General features: G+C 54.4%; 1 protein-coding gene across 1 annotated transcript; it reads left to right on the top strand.

Annotated features, from left to right (window-relative positions):
* The first annotated feature begins 1,910 nt into the window (after positions 1-1,910).
* LOC103675657 (keratin, type II cytoskeletal 3-like) lies at positions 1,911-10,131 on the top strand. The gene is given in 12 exon segments (XM_040641956.1): positions 1,911-2,191; positions 2,234-2,402; positions 4,162-4,382; positions 5,417-5,440; positions 5,442-5,469; positions 6,140-6,235; positions 6,476-6,640; positions 7,897-8,022; positions 8,638-8,683; positions 8,686-8,857; positions 9,547-9,581; positions 9,860-10,131. Coding segments are annotated over 12 exon segments (1,635 nt in total).
* The last annotated feature ends 5,736 nt before the right edge of the window (positions 10,132-15,867 follow it).

The raw sequence follows: 15,867 nt of genomic DNA, 5'->3' as shown, positions 1-15,867 counted from the left end.
TCGAGTCTGAAGCCCCGGTTGTGCAGAGGGGGAAGCTGGGTACAAGGAGAAGGCTCCGGTGTTGGCTGTGTCAAGACAGCACCTGGGTTGTGAATTCTCAGTCAGTGACCCTGTTCAGACCCAGTTGCCGTGTCTTGGTTTCTCAGATTGGCGAGATGCTTTCAGCAAGAATCAAGGCCTTGGAGGAATGGGGCGGGCACCCTGGTTTTGAAGGGGGCAAGGAGGGCAGCCCCTGTCTGTGACATAAAGGGAAAGANNAAAGAGAGCACGGGGCAGGGCACTGAGATGACAGCATGTGGGTTTTGTGAGTATGTATGTCCGAACGTGTGCGTCAGTGGGAAGGCACACTACGCGTGCTGTGTTTTGCTTGTCTCTGTAGGCGGAAAGGCTGGTAGTCTGAGGACCCAGAGTTCTGAGGGTGGGAGAGCTGGATCAGGCAGAAACTCCACTTGCCCAAACTTTCTTAGCCTGCCTTCCTTGAGGGTCTTTGTGACTTGGCGTGTTGGAAGTGTTTTGGAACTGCTCTAAGGTTTGGTGGGTCACTGGTATAAACCAGTCTCCTCGATCGCGATGTGTTGGGTGTAACTAGCCCGGTAGTAGACGTCACGATGATCAATAAAGAGACATGTCAAAAAGCTTGAGATGGGAAAGAGCCTTCACTTGCAAATAGTCTGAGTCAAGCTCAGTGGCCACTGCCCAGCTGCAGAATGGAGGTGATTTTTTTGTTCTCATTCTTCTTAAATTTTCCTGGCGAGGAACGCAGGAAGATGGGGAAGGTAGTGGCTCTCAGGTGAGCCAAGGAGAGGAGGCCGCCTTGGGAATCTTGCATTCGTTTCCTAATGTGAGCCTGGAAGAGGAAAGGCTGGTGGTCTCTTGGTCCTGGACCAGGTGGTCTAGACCCCTCCTCCTGGCTGGAGTGGGCTTCGTGCATTTTTCCTCTCCCTGTGGGCCCCTCTCTCCACCTGCCTCTCCTTCTCATGGGCCTTGGCCATGGTCTGTACTTCCTCTTAGTCCACTGCACATGCCTGCCTTTCTCAGACTGACCCTTCTCTCCTACCCCACTCCAGCTCTCCCTCCAAAGCCCTCGTGGCTGAGAACTTGTCCCATGTGTGTTTCGCACTTGAACTTTCTCCTCCCTGGTTGGCAAGAGCCCCAGAGGCACCTGCTGTCCCTTCGCTAACTTCTGCATCTCCCCCCACCTCCTCGGTCTTTCTCCTCCTGGCTCTTTCCTTCTTCCTGCTCCCCTCCCCCCCGCTTCCTCACTGGGGCTTTGCACCCATCCCTGTATTCTGGCTGGGCTGGCAGAGTGGCTGTGGGAACACAGGACAGATAGAGAAATGCTGACCTGTCACTCCTGGGGAGTGGTGGTGGTGGTGGTGGTGGTGGTGGTGGTGGTGGTGGTACTGTAAGTCTCTTGGGGATTAGGGGCTGTGTCCAGCCCTGAGGATGGCCCCTCTCCCAACTTGAGCTTATTTCAGGTGAGTAACCCTGGGAAAACAAAGCAATCTGGAAATTTGGGGTGATTACCAAGGTGTGTTACGAATTTTGGACTCAACCTCTTGCTGCCAGGCAAACCAAAGCTGATAATACCTCAATTATTTGGCTGGCATCATAAGCCAGCCAAGCTCCCTGGCCCCATATAAGGGCCATCCCCAGCCCAGGACCTCAGAAGGTGTCTGAGTTTCCTCTAGCCTTTCCATCCGTCCTTCCTTTGGAATACCTTGCTGTCTGCCATGAATCGCCAGGCCAGCCACAGCCAACAATCTTGCAGATCTTCTAGTGGGGGCCGCCGCCAGGGCTTCGGTGGCCACTCAGCTGTGGTGGCAGGCCAGAGCCGGGTCAGCTCCACCAGGTCCTCCTTGACATCCCGCTCAGGCAGGGGCGGTGGTGGGTCTGCTGCCTGTGCCATGATGGGAGGAGGTTTTGGCAGCAGGAGTCTCTACAACCTTCGGGGCAACAAGAAGATTTCCATCAGTGTGGCTGGAGGCAGCTCCCGGGCCGGAGAGCTTGGGGGGGCCCGCAGAAGCAGTGGTTTTGGAGGTGGTGGAAGAGGGATGGGTGGGGGTTTTGGAGGAAGGGCTGGGGGCTTTGGAGGAGCTGGGGGGTTTGGTGGAGGAGCTGGAGGCTTTGGAGGAGGAGCTGGTGGCTTTGGTGGCCCTGGTGACTTTGGTGGAGCTGGTGGCTTTGGTGGGTCTGGTGGCTTGGGTGGGCCCCATGGCTTTGGTGGGCCTAGTGGCTTCGGTCCTGGTGGCTTCCCTGGAGGAATCCAGGAAGTGACTGTCAACCAGAGCCTCCTGCAGCCCCTCAATGTGGAGATCGACCCCCAGATTGGGCAAGTCAAGACCCAGGAGCGGGAGCAGATCAAGACCCTCAACAACAAGTTCGCCTCCTTCATCGACAAGGTGAGCCCATCCTGGGATAGCTGGACAGTGAGGAAACCTGGCTTAACTGGGATCGTCTCTTTTTCTTCTTCTCATTGTGAATCTGAGGAAGAACTTGTGGGCCCGTCTTACACCTCACGTCCTCTGTGGCATGTCAGCAAGTGGTGTAACAGCAGATGATGGAAATATTGGATGGAGTTACCGCCCCCTCCGTGTGCCCCCACTCCATGTGCGGTTCGTCAGAGGCACTGCTGGGCTTGTTCGTTGCCATCACGGATGTCCCCTCACTGTTGCTCTCTGAAAGCCAAGCACAGAATTCCCTCTCTGTGCCAGGGCGACAGTGAGCTGCTCCCCTTTGACAGAGAGGCTGACTCTGCCCAAGCTGGATTTGTCTGAGAGAAGAGTTTACCTGTCATCAGCCTGAGAAGAGGGATGCAGAGGTTTGGGGAGGTGGGATGGGTAGGGGTGAGGGGTACCTCCTTGGTGGTTCTCACGGGAAGACTTCAGTGTGAGGAGCTGTGGATTTTGAGGCCATTTGACATTTGCATACACGTGTACGTGTGCAAGCAAGGCTGAGATGTGTTCTAGGGATTTCTGTGCTCTGGATACTCCACGCAAGGGCCACTATGACAATTGTTGTGGTCACCGCAGGGTATTAGGTTTGGGTGGCTCCTAACTGAGGGTTTCAACCATACTGTTGAGTGTGTTGTGGGGAAATCTCTTTGTGATCCTGGGACGATATTAGGCCTTTAGGAGAGGATTCGTAGGGACTCTTTGGGGTTCCATCACCCTACATCTGTGTCCTGGGCAAAGCCAAAGGAGGAAAAGTGTTTTAAGATTGGAATACCAGACCTTTGTAAGGTGAAACTCTTCAAAGTCAAGTGACCGGCTCGTTGCCAGCAGACACCTGGGTGTCCCGATAAAGCATTCGCAGAAAGTGGCAGGTGATGGGACAATGCTGCTCCTCCAGATGGGCCCGGGAGCAGCTCTCTGCAGCAGCTCTCATCATCCTGCCCGGGGGATTCCCAGGTCTTGGGGTCCTGCGTGTCCAGCATAAAGCCTGGCATGAGCTTGGTGCTCTGCAAATGTTTGTTGAATGGTCGGTTGATGGATATTTATTCCACATGTTTATGCAGTTGGCCTTGAACTTGTGTGCAGAAATGTTCTGCAGCAAGTGACAGTTTGAGTCATCTTGAGCTAGCGGTGCAGTTTAATGCAGCTGAGCCCTACATTTAACCAGGCTTGGCAGAGGGGGCGAACTCTAGGGGCATCTGGACCCTGTTCCTGGGACAAGGGCTGCCTGAAAGCCATTTCCCTATGGCTTTTGCTCTTTCCCACCTTCGTGCAGTTTACCCACCTGTACTGCAAACCTCCTCGTGGGGACTACGGCCACTCTAGGATGTTGGAATCTCCTGCTATTTGTCAAATACTAAATGATTGAGGAACGAATGATGGAGGAATACATGAATGAATGAATGAATGATAGAGCAGGAAGATCATCAAGCATCAGTATCGGGAAACCTTAGTCCTGTTTGGTTACTGACTTGGGTGACTGTTGTTCTCTCGGGCTTCAGTTTCCTTACTGCGCAGTCGGGCTCTGCCTCTCCCACGTCACACCAACACCACTGTCCACACGGGGTTAGCACTAACTATTGCAGCATTCAAAATGCAGCCCTGCAGGAGAGACGATGAGACCCCTGGGACTTTGGGGAGGTCATGAGCCATCATGACTGGGGCTGGCCGCACACAGCGACTCGATGCTCTTCTCATTGGGCTGCAGGTGCGCTTCCTGGAGCAGCAGAACAAGGTCCTGGAGACCAAGTGGAGCCTCCTGCAGGAGCAGGGCTCTGGTTCTAATACCACCAACCACAGCCTTGAGCCTTTTTTTGAGAACTACATCAGCAGTCTCAAGGCCTTCCTGGATGGGCTGCACCTGGAGAAGGACAGGCTGCAGGGTGAGCTGAGGGGCATGGAGGAGACGGTGGAAGACTTCAAGAAGAGGTTCGTGCTTGCCAGTCCCGGGGTTCGGTGACTGGGGGGTGGGGGGTGGGGCTGGAGGGCGGGAAGGGTGGATGGCAGGAGGCCTGGGCTCCAGCTGGCTGCAAGCTTGTAGGAATTTACCGCATCCTCTCTGACTCTCGATATCCCAGTCTTGAAAAGAGAGGCTCATGGCTTGCTTGACGCAGATGTCCTTTGGAGAATTTAATGAAAGGATACATACATATAATTTGGGGAGTTCCAAGACACCCTGAAGCTTATGCATGACTCTAGCAGACTCAGAAAGCATCCTCTGCCCTTCCTGGGCTAGGTCGTCTTCAAGTTCCCCTCCAAATAGGAATTTTATTTCCCCCGTCAACAAGCCTCTCAGTGAGTAGCAACGTGCTGTGCCTTGGTCGAGCCCCGTTCTGCCCCTGATGAGCTCTGTGATCTTGGGCAAGCACGTTCAGCTTCTCTGTGCCGCAGTGTCCTCCCTGTAAAGGGGGGATAGGGGTAGTACGGACCCTATTGGCTGTAAGGAGGATGGAATTGGTTAAAACAAACATAATTCATGAAGCAGGACCTGGCACGTTCTTAGCGACGCATTCTTGGTTTTCATGAATTCAGGAAGTATCTACTGGGAGCCCACGGGGCTGCTCTACGTGCTACCCGCAGAGTCGGCACCACACGCCTCCCCCTGAAAGCTCCTGGCCGCTCAGTCATCTCCCTTTGCTCATATAAATGGTTTTAAAAAAATCCAAAGTTCTCCAGGAAGCCCTTTGGGATTGATCAAAATAGGACCCCGCTAGGAAGAGGCTTCTACTCCGGTGTCCAGTAATGACCATCACCGCTATGCGGCGCTACCTGGCGCATAGTAGATGCTCAGTGAGGTCCGTTGAATGAACTCTCACCTGAATCCAGGAGGCTGTGCGTTGCACTGACACATGCCTTGAGCTAAACTGCCAGAGGCCCTGAGTCCATGTTACTTACGAGAAGTGCTCGGGGGCCATGGGGACGTCCCAGACAAGGTGGATCGGAAAGGGACTCTTTTCTCACAGGTACGAAGAGGAGGTCAACAAACGTAGAGAACGACTTCGTATTCTTGAAGAAGGTGAAGGATCCCCCCCCCACCCCAGCCCAAGGCCTCCTGAAGCAGAGTGGTTTGAAGGTTGAGGGGAAGCACGAGTTTAGTTCTGCTAAGCTGAGGGTCTCCTGTCGGCCGTGTGGGTGAGGGCCCGGGGCCAGGGAGGGAGCCTGCCGAGCGGGGAGGGCAGGGGCAGGGCCTGAAGAGTCTATGCAGCAGGCTAGAAAGGGCCTCCCAGACTTTGGCCATGCTGCTTCTCCTCATGGGCCCATGGGGTCTAGGAATCTGATTAGGCCTTGAGTTTTGAGTAGAAAATGGACAAAGAGAAGAAATAGGGTTTTGTTTTTTTTCAGGAGTACATTCCCAGGAGCTATTTAAACAGAAACTTTGAGTATTGCAAATTTAGATTCGCCCTCAGGCCCTCCTCACAAACCCTCCTCACCCAGGGCCCAGTGTGGTGCCCCAGCCCCGCTCGCCTTGCCCCTCTCAGCCCTTCGCCTCTTTTGCTCCTCTCTGTCGGGCATTCGCCAGGTCAGCCTGCCAGACGGCAGTCTAGTCCTGTTAGCATCTGTCTGCCTGGGCCTCAGTTCCCCTGAGTGGGAGCTCCCAGGGGGCAGGCTCTGGTGGCCCCTTCCTCAGGGCCCAGGACTGGGCCAGCCCACAGGTTGGAGGGGACAGTGACCGAACTGTCCCTCAGGATGTCGATGCTACCTACATGACCAAAGTGGAACTGGAGGCCAAGGTGGACAGTGTGACCGATGAGATCAACTTCCTGAAGGCCCTCTACGATGCCGTAAGTCTGCTCCCCACCTGCGGGCCTCTGATCCCCCTGCTGTCCTCCTCCTGGAGAAGAAGGTGCTCATCAGAGCTTTACCGGGAGGCATTGAGTCCTGTCTGTGCTCCTGACTGAGGTGATATCTTCCCACCCGGCCCTCAGTCAGACGCGACCCCACCTGAGCTGGTGGCTCTGCGTGTTCTGGGGAGCCCTGGTGTGGCTCTGCTCAGGAACGGGCGTGTCTGCCTGGCTCTGCAGGAGCTGTCCCAGATGCAGTCAGACACCAGCGACACGTCCGTGGTGCTGTCCATGGACAACAACCGCTGCCTGGACCTGGACAGTATCATCGCCGAGGTCCGCGCCCAGTACGAGGCGATCGCCCGGAAGAGCAAGGCCGAGGCCGAGGCGCTGTACCAGAGCAAGGTGGGTGACACCATCACGTAACTCTGGGGACTCTGGCTCCCCCATCAAGCTGCCCGGGCAGCCCTTGCCTCCGAGTCATTCTCTTCTATATCTCCAGTATGGCGGTTCCTGCCCTGCCCCACGGGTCTGGTCTCATCCACATGCAGCTCCCTTCCTTCTTTTTTTTTTTTTTTTAAAGATTTTTTTTGTTTATGTGTGAGAGAGAGAGCACAAGCAGGGTAGTGGCAGGCAGAGGGAGAAGCAGGCTCCCCGCTGAGCAAGGAGCCCGATGTGGAACTCGATCCCAGGACCCTGGGATCATGACCTGAGCCGAAGGCAGACGCTTCACCAGCTGAACCACCCAGGCGTCCCTGCATCTCCCTTCCTAACCAGAGAGCTCTGACTCTGCTCTAACTTGGTGCCTCTCAGCGGGAGGGGAAGGTAGGATTTTCTCCCAGGAGACATTCGGCAAAGTCTGCAGATAGGTTTGGTTGTCACACCTGGGGTGTGGATGGGGGTGCAACTGGAGTCTAGTGGGTAGAGGCCAGGTTTGCTGCTAAACACCCCATAATGCATGACCCCACCCCTCAACAAAAAAGTTATCCAGTAGTGCCAAGGTCGAGAAATCCTTAGTCCCTCTGGCTGTACTCCCTTTATCGCTGGAGACATTTCCATTTCTCCTCCACCAATCAGGACTTTGTCATCGTGTGATCTGATTCGATCACACTGAGGGGCTGAAGCCAATGTCCGGAAAGAAGTGGGGGGAGGGAGAGGGAGATTGAACAAAGGGACCCCAGACACCAGGAGTTCTGTCCCCCTCCTCCCATCTCACCTCTGAATGGGGCATACGCTGGCCCATATACTGCTGACTCTTCTGGCTTTTCTGCCCAAGGAGGGAGAAGCCTGCTGGTTAAGATCGTTCCAGCATCTGAAATGTGTGCATTCAAGTTCCAGCACTTTCACTCCATAGCTGGATGAGTTTAGTCATGGGATCCAGCAATGGGGTTAATCACAACTTTCTCCTCAGGTAGTTGTGACGTCTGATGAGATAAAGCACAGGGCTGGGTGCAGCGTGTCTGCCCACATACACAGCTATTGCGCTCGAAGACAGGTCCCCGGATGCAGGGAGGAGAGCACCTGGTTCCTCCAGCTGAGTGACCTTGCACAAGTCACATGTCTGTGTTTTGGTTTTCTTGCCTGTCACATGAAGGGTTGAGTTAGGGGATCTGTAAGGACCCTGCTGGCTTTCTGAAAGGGTGACTCTTTCCTGGACACAGCTGGGGCAGCTGCAGACCACGGCCGGCAGACACGGGGATGACCTGAAGAGCACCAAGAATGAGATCTCCGAGCTCAACAGGATGATCCAGAAGCTGCGGGCCGAGATCGAGAGCGTCAAGAAGCAGGTGGGAAGAGAAGGAAGAGCACGTGTCTGAGACCGCGGGCTTACGCTTGCACGTAATTCAGGGCTCAGCATGTACTCCAGCGAACTCATGTCCGAGACTCACGCGTGCTAAGATTGACCAAGTGCAGTTCTGGGCTGGGTGCTCAGCAAGGTCCTGCCCCCCTGGAGTCCGGGGGCTGATGTGGGTCAGAAATACTGAACACCAGCAAGACTGGAGAGGTTGGGGGAAGACGCTGACTGTGTGAAGACTGAACTGGGAGAGTAGCCTAGGAAGGCCACATCTAGATGCGCTAGGGCAGAGAGAAAGTTTCTCTGATAATTCAGGAAGACTTCTTGGAGGAGGGAGGTCTTCAGAAGGTGCTCAGTCACCATGAAAGGCAAGAAAGATAAAGGAAGAGTCGGGCTCCTTGTGAGCTGGGCTAGGTCCTTGAGGCCAGGTGTCGCCAATCCCACTCCTTGACGGGCTAGGACCCAGAGGGAGGCCCAGGCTTTAACCTCTGTGGGCTGTGGTTTCCTCATTTGCCCTGTGTGAGGGGACCCACATGCAGGCAGCAAGCACATAGGGCAGGCCCTCGGTATAGGAATCTAAATTGGACTCCTGGCGCCCCACACCCAGAATGCCAGCCTGCAGACGGCCATCGCCGATGCCGAGCAGCGCGGGGAGCTGCCCTCAAGGACGCCAATGCCAAGCTTCAGGATCTCAAGGCCGCCCTGCAGCAGGCCAAGGAGGACCTGGCCCGGCTGCTGCGTGAGTACCAGGAGCTCATGAACGTCAAGCTGGCCCTGGACATCGAGATTGCCACCTACCGCAAGCTGCTGGAGGGCGAGGAGTGCAGGTTAGTGGGAGCCCCTCTGGTTCCCAAGAGGCCCAGAGGCCTGGTGGCTTGGCTGCCTGAGCAGCGTGCTGCTGGCTACCGCGTGCAAGCATGTGCTCACCGCGGGAGGGGATGGTAAGGCCTGGACAGGCCCCGCCTCCTTCTTTCCAGGGCTGCAAGATACTGTCAGCCCTCCAGGAGAGCTGTGCTCTCGGGTGGCAGTGACACCCCAGAGCCTTATCTCGGATAGGCTTCTCCACCCTTTCTTGTCTCATGTTTTAGCTGTAAAACACATGTCTGCAGACAGCAGTCATAGGCAGAAATATTATTTCCAGGCCATTTCTTTCTTATTGCCTTAATTGGAGGTTTCTGTAGAGTTGGTTCCCGTAGCCTGGCCCTTGGGTACGGGACGCTGGCCCATGTGGATTCAAGTCATATTTACTGAATAAAGAGGATCCTGAGGAGTGGGAAGGGGGTGGGTAGGCCAGGGAGCACTCCTCGGCTGTTACTCTCTGGAGTGTTAGTGGAAAGGGCAAGAACTGAAGTCCAACCTGACTCAGATGGAGAAAGGAACACATGCCATGATTTTTCCAGCACCTACCATCCTATTTCTTAATGTCAGCCTCAACTACTGTTGACTTAGGCCGGGGACATCTAGGGAAGGGAGGAGCGGCACAGGTCACTGATACTGGGGTCTGGTCTTCCTCCAGGATGTCTGGAGAGTGCCAGAGTTCCGTGAGCATTGGTGAGGACCCAGGGCTTTCTCTGGGGAGGGGTTGGACGGCTGGGAATAATGTTCCTCAAATCCCGGGCCAGAGCTGGGAGAGATCATCCCAGCCGCAGGCTGGGAAGAGCTCTTGGGCGATGGGCTCTGAGTCCCAGAGGGCCACCTTCCTTCCCCTGCTGGCTGCTGGCTGGCCCTCACCACCCCAAGCGGAGTCTCGGTGGGCGGGACCCCAGAGGGGGCTGCCCTGGGACTGTAGGGCGCCTCACAGGCTCCCTGACCCCAAATGCTCTTTGCAGAGATGGTGCACAACAGCAGCGGCGGGGGCGGCAACGGCGGCAGAGGGGGCACCTTGGGAGCCAGTGCCCTGGGAGGCAGCTCACTGGGAGGTGGCGCTGGGGCCCACCGGGGCCTGGGCCGCGGGGGCCTGGGCTCGGGCGGGGGCTCGGTGGTGCGCAGGGGCTTCTCCGGTTCTGGGGGCTCCTGTGCCGTCAGCGGGGGCGGCAGCAACAGCTCAGGCCGCATCTTGCAAAGCTCCTCCCAGAGCCAGCGGTCCCACCACAAATTCTGAACGGGGCACCCCAGATGTCCCCAGATCCCTTCACCTGCCCGCACACCGCAGCTCTGAGCGTGCTACTCCACATCCCCGTGGGACCCTTTCCCAACACAGCTGCTGACCTGTGCCCAGGAGTCCCCCCTTTCCAGATGACTAGCGTCATAGTCCAAAATTGGCTGGGAAGGTTGATTGCATTGAACCACCGTCCATCCCCACAAAGCCAGGCTAAGCGGCAGGGCCCAGGAGCTAGGTGGGTTCATCGCCTCCAACCCACAGGAGCCCCCAGTCCAGCCCCACATCCCACTGCCTTATGGGAAAGCCCCAGCCAGCCCCTGCATGCACCTCTTTCCCCATCTTGTAACCAGGCACCCAGCCCTCACCTCCTGCTGGTGCTTTGATTTCCCATGAGTGGTACTTGTCCCTTTTTGACTCCAAGAAAAGAACTCTGTTCTGTATCTTCAATAAACTGCATTGTGTTTCAGACATGGTGGTAGAATTTTCATTCTGGATTCCAGAGTCGCTGGTTCTCATGTCCATGCCCGTGGGTCATGGCAGTCCCTTTCACACAGAGGGTTCTGGCCTGAGCCTGGAGGGACTCTAGGGAGGAAGTTCTAGAATTCTCGGGCAGGAGAGGCATACTTTTCACCACCAGATGCTATGGATGATACTTACGACTTCTTTACTTGATAAGATTCTGAATTCCTAAAAATTCCATTACATTTGAAAAAAGTTGTAGGTTAGATTTCCTGGCTTTTCGGTAATTCCAGGTAGGTCTGAAATTGTCCATTAATTGCAGCTAATTGTAATCGAATGAGTTGCTGGTAGACAAATATTTTCAAAAAGCAATGATACAAATTCAAGTGTTTTATAGCAAAAAATTATATATGCCAGGGGTATATTTTATCATATTTGGTATGACGTGGGGTGAAGCCTTCCAATATGAAGAGTCATGAGAGCTGACAAAGGACTTAGAATAGCCTCATGAGGGGTCACCCCTATTCCTACCCCAGACATAGCGCAGCATCAGGGTGGATCCAGGGGTACCTGGACAGAACACAGGGTCAGTGCAGGGCCAGGGGGCCCCTCTCAAACCAGGGACAGGTAGGTGGGAGAAGCAAAATAAAAGCTGAACAGACATAGAGTACGTGCATGAGTACCTTCTTTATAAGTCACGGTCCTCGTTAGCATAAAGGCCTGACATAGGATGCCAGGTCAACAGAAAGAGAAGACACGCCGTCTGGCGATCGCAGAAACTCTCAGCTAAGTGAGCACACACCTGCAAGAGAGCCAGACGCTCACCAGGCTAGAGCAACACGACACACAGCTGCCGCTTTGACAGAGAACGTTCCAGCTCCAGGTGGAAAGTTTGCCTGGAACAGCCAGAACAGTCAGAGGGAGGGACGTGTGGGGCTGTCCCCTTGCAGCCGGTGCTCACAGGGGCTGCAGCCTCACTCTCAAAGCAAACTCACCGTTGGCCGGGGAATGCAGCCTGGAGAGAGGTGCTTTAGCCTCATGGCTTGTTTCAAACGGACGAGAAATTGCCACATTCCTTTCAGTAGGATGATTAAAGAAGAAAGCTTTCTGCATCTTTCATATGATTTATAAGATAGCACAGGGCCATGTTTCCTTGCTCACGATGCCCATTCTGATTTGTTCAGGGAAGCTGGATGGAAAATACAGTTTGGTTTACAGAGACTTGTGTATATCGTGGAGCAATATAATCTTTGTTGAAACCAATGCTCTCTCGTGATTTGCCTGGCACTCTGTGAAGCAGCTTTTTTACGGATTAACTCATTCAGTCTTCACAGAGGTGGGCAGGGTTATTATCTCTACTTTACAAATGAGAAACTGAGGCACAGAGAGATTTAAGTGCTGGCGCCAGGATTCAAGCTCCAGCAGCTGCACTCCAACGCGTCCCGAAACTGCCCTGGAAAGCAGCAAGTAACACAGCCCCGTGGGAAGTTCTCGGGCTTTGGAGGTAGGCCGCCCTGGTGTGACCCGGGCTTCCCACTGGCAGAGCTGTGTCACTGTGGGCTAGGTGCTTGGCACCTCCCCCCCCCCCGGCGCTAAATCTTATCAATAAAATGAGGTTGTTCAGGTTGAATGATGTCATCTGTTTAACTCCTGGCGCACGCGAGAGCTCGGTGAAGTGTCATTCCCATTTATGGACAACATTTCAGGAAGCCACCTATTCTTTAAAGGAGGGAATGGTGATAAATGCTAATTCCTTCCGTTCGTGTCTCTCCCACCATGGGCAAGATGAGACACGATCTGGGAGTCTGGGAGTTTCCCCCAGGTCTCATATTCCCCTCCACCCCCCGTGGATTTGTGGTTCTGGTCCCCACCACACCACTGACCAGCCCTGTAACCTTGAGTCTCTCCCATTTTCCTCTTTGACCCCGCGTATAGAAGTACGTTCTGCCAGACAGCCCCAGTCCCCTACCAGGGCCTCGAAGTTTCTCTTGGAAGTCAATCCCGGTCTAACCCTTATTTTCCTTTGGGCCCACACCTGTGTAGTTGCTCCCTTTGCCTCAGAGACAAGAGAGAGTTGCCAGCTTTATAAATGGGTGTATTAAGAGTCATGACTTCAAGCGTGGTGGATGGAATAGCCTAATACGCCTGGAAAAATATTATCTCTGGACCTTGGCCATGAGAACGTGCAGGGCTGCTCTGAGACCTTGGGAGGGCTTGTAGCCCCAGAACACCTATTACGTTTTAGGAGAAAGAGAGACACTGCCCGATAGTTTCCAGGTGAGCCCTGGGATGCTGGTCAAAAGGATAGCAGAGGTGGGGACTCTGGCTGGTTTGGAGCCTGAGGAGAAGGCTTAGTTGTTGCTACAAACATCCACCATAACCCAAAAGTCAGGAGAAGGATTCCCCAGGGGTGTTCCTGTGTGCCCAGTACCACCTTCTCCCCCCCGCCCCCCCCCCCGGAAGCAGGGCCTTTTAGAGGTTGGAGGTGAAGCTCCCCACGTCCTTCTCCCCCAGGCTGCAGGAGCACGGGGGCTGTGGGAATTCTTCAAAGGCTCGTGTTCATTATGGATTGGGAAGGAGGGTACCCAAGTTCTACTGCTCTGCACCACCAGGTTTCCCTGTGACCTTGACGAAGTCCTTGCTCTTTTTGTAGCGATTTCCTTCTGGTAAAATGAACGCTCTGGGCCGGTGGTCTCTGTCACCTTCTGGGTCTGACATTCTTCTGTAGGGCGAATAGTGGTCTCAGGGTGTGGAGGTCAAGGCCAGGAGCTTTGATGCAGTCCCAGGACACTGCTCTCCCTGATCCCTGTCACATCCTTGCCTTCCTCTGCTGCCAAGGGGTCCAAAAGCTCCCATTTGAAGGAGATTAAGGGCCTCCATACCTACACCAGGACTGCAGCTGTCCCCTCCTCCCTGGGTGGGCTGGTGACTGCAATTCTTCCACCCTCCCTTTCTCTGTCCCCACACCCCTGCCACGTGTGTGTGCCGCTTGGTGATAACCACCTCCAGACCCGGGAGATGCAAGGTTGTGATGGGGAGCAGATCGGCAGGGGCTGCCCCTGCCAGTCACACCAGCAAGTCCTCTTGAACCCTGCCTCCTGCTGCTGCCCGAGACTGTGATCTGGTGGCTGATAAGTGCCCTGGGCCTCACCCTCTTGGCAGCCCTGGGTTTCAGTACCTGGGAGACCAGCAGGGCAAGTTGAAGCCTTCCACTGACCTGTCCCTTTCCTTTCAGGAGAGTGCTGGTGGCAGGTGGGCAGAGTGTGGAGGTGAGGAAGGGGCACCTCTTTCACCAGAGACCCCACCTCTTCTGCAATACATGTGGGTTCTGGAGTCGGAGTGCTTGGGTTCAAATCTCCATACCACCCCCTTCACCTGCGTGTTCTCGAACAAGTTACTAGATCTCTCCAAGCCTCCTTTCCCCACCTGTAAAATGAGTGCAATTATAAGGAGGACGTCCTTATCACGTGGAGTCTTAGATTGAGACTCCCATCTTTTAGATCTAGCATCGGGCATGACCCGCTGCAAAAAGCCCTCGGTAAGAAGTTAACTATCGTTATGATGCTCCTTACGATTCTTTTGTCCTCGGCCTGAATAGAATCTCAAGAGGCCATTTCATTGGTTCTTCTACTTCCTCCAGGCCAGTGGTTCCCAAACTTGTCTCCCCATTAAAACCCCCTGGGACCTTTGGAAAATTCCAGAGCCCAGACTACACTCCAGACCGGTGAAATCCCGGTGTGGGAGTTGAGGGAAGCTGGGGGAGGCCCAGACCCGTGCTCGCCGAAGCTCCAGGGGATCCCAACATGTAGCGAGTTCAGCAACCACTGCTCCTCGTCGTCCCACCAGTTGAGGGGTTTCCTTGAGGGAGAGCATTTGTCCCAGAAACCTCATCCAGCATTTAATCTGAGGTCAAGTATCTCTTTCGGGACAAGTAAAAATCTCTCATGCTTCACCTTGGCCCAATTTTCTCTTATTTTGAGGGAGTAGGGACTAGCTGTCATCCTCTAGCAAAGGCTCGGGAGGTAGTATTTGCTGGGTCCCCCCCCCCCACACCTTCGTGGGAGTGACAGGCTCACTGGGGACCATCCAGCTGACAGGAGATAGACTGGGGTGTTGGCATTGGATGCCGGTAACTGGTCATAGCCAGAGACCACCGAAGCTTTCTAAATTCTGTCTGGGACTTCCTCTTTCATTTTATCAGAATTTAGTAATTCCGCATACTCAGCGTAAGGGTGAATATAAACCTTGGTGAGCTTCCTGTTTATTTAGTTGGCAGGAGAGACACGTGTGAAGGGGTTCACGATGTGCTTTCTTCATGACAGGGGTTGCAAGTCAGTGGCACAAGAGAGCACTGTAGCAGGTGAGCGAGGGGTGGGCTTGTATGCTCGGGGCTGTTCAGGGAAGGCTGCGTGACTCTGGAATTTCCAACGTGCTCTTCCATGTTTGATGTCAGTTACTCATTATAATTACCCTGTGAATCTGGTATTGTTCTCCTTTTTTTTAATTTAAGATTTTATTTATTTACTTGACAGAGAGAGACAGCCAGTGAGAGAGGGAACACAAGCAGGGGGAGTGGGAGAGGAAGAAGCAGGCTCCCAGCGGAGGAGCCCGATGCAGGGCTCGATCCCAGAACTCCAGGATCACGCCCTGAGCCAAAGGCAGACGCTTAACAACTGAGCCACCCAGGTGCCCCTGTTATCCTTTTTTTATAGACCAGGAAAGTGAGGTTCAAGGAGGTGAGAGTTTGTCCAAGCTATGTGGCCGGGAAAGGTGGAGCCAGGATTCGAACCTGAACCCAAGGATCTTTTCCCCACACCACTGCTGCTTCCTGCCTGGGACCTACCATCCCTTCTCTACATACCCTCTGTTTTCTCTGCTTCTTCTGTCCACCTCTACCTGACTCAGAATCCTTGCCCTTACAAGACCCGTCCCAATGCCCAGCTCCACTTGCCTTTCCCTCCTCTGGCTCCGCTGGTTTTCTCCTTATGTCTCCCATGCCTGGGGGCTGAGCCTTGGCTTCCCTCTCCTACCAAAAGCTCCCCAAAGGGGTTAGGGTCAGGACTAGGGCTGTGTAGACCTAGTTCTGAGATGCCAGAACTAGGGTGGCAACAGTCCTGACTTACATGGGACTATCCTGGTTTATGCACTGAAAGTCCAGGCAAAGTGGGACCCTTGGTCATCTTACCAGGATCTGAGAGTAACTATATCTATGCTTGTTTAGTGTATTAAAGTGCTGTGTGCTTTTTCACATGCCTTATAGCATTGAGAAGTTTCCTT

Source organism: Ursus maritimus, unplaced genomic scaffold, assembly GCF_017311325.1.
Source record: "Ursus maritimus isolate PB19 unplaced genomic scaffold, ASM1731132v1 scaffold_26, whole genome shotgun sequence".
NCBI lineage: Eukaryota > Metazoa > Chordata > Mammalia > Carnivora > Ursidae > Ursus > Ursus maritimus.
The sequence above is the reverse complement of the archived record's forward strand: the minus strand, read 5'-3'. Positions and strand labels throughout refer to the sequence as shown.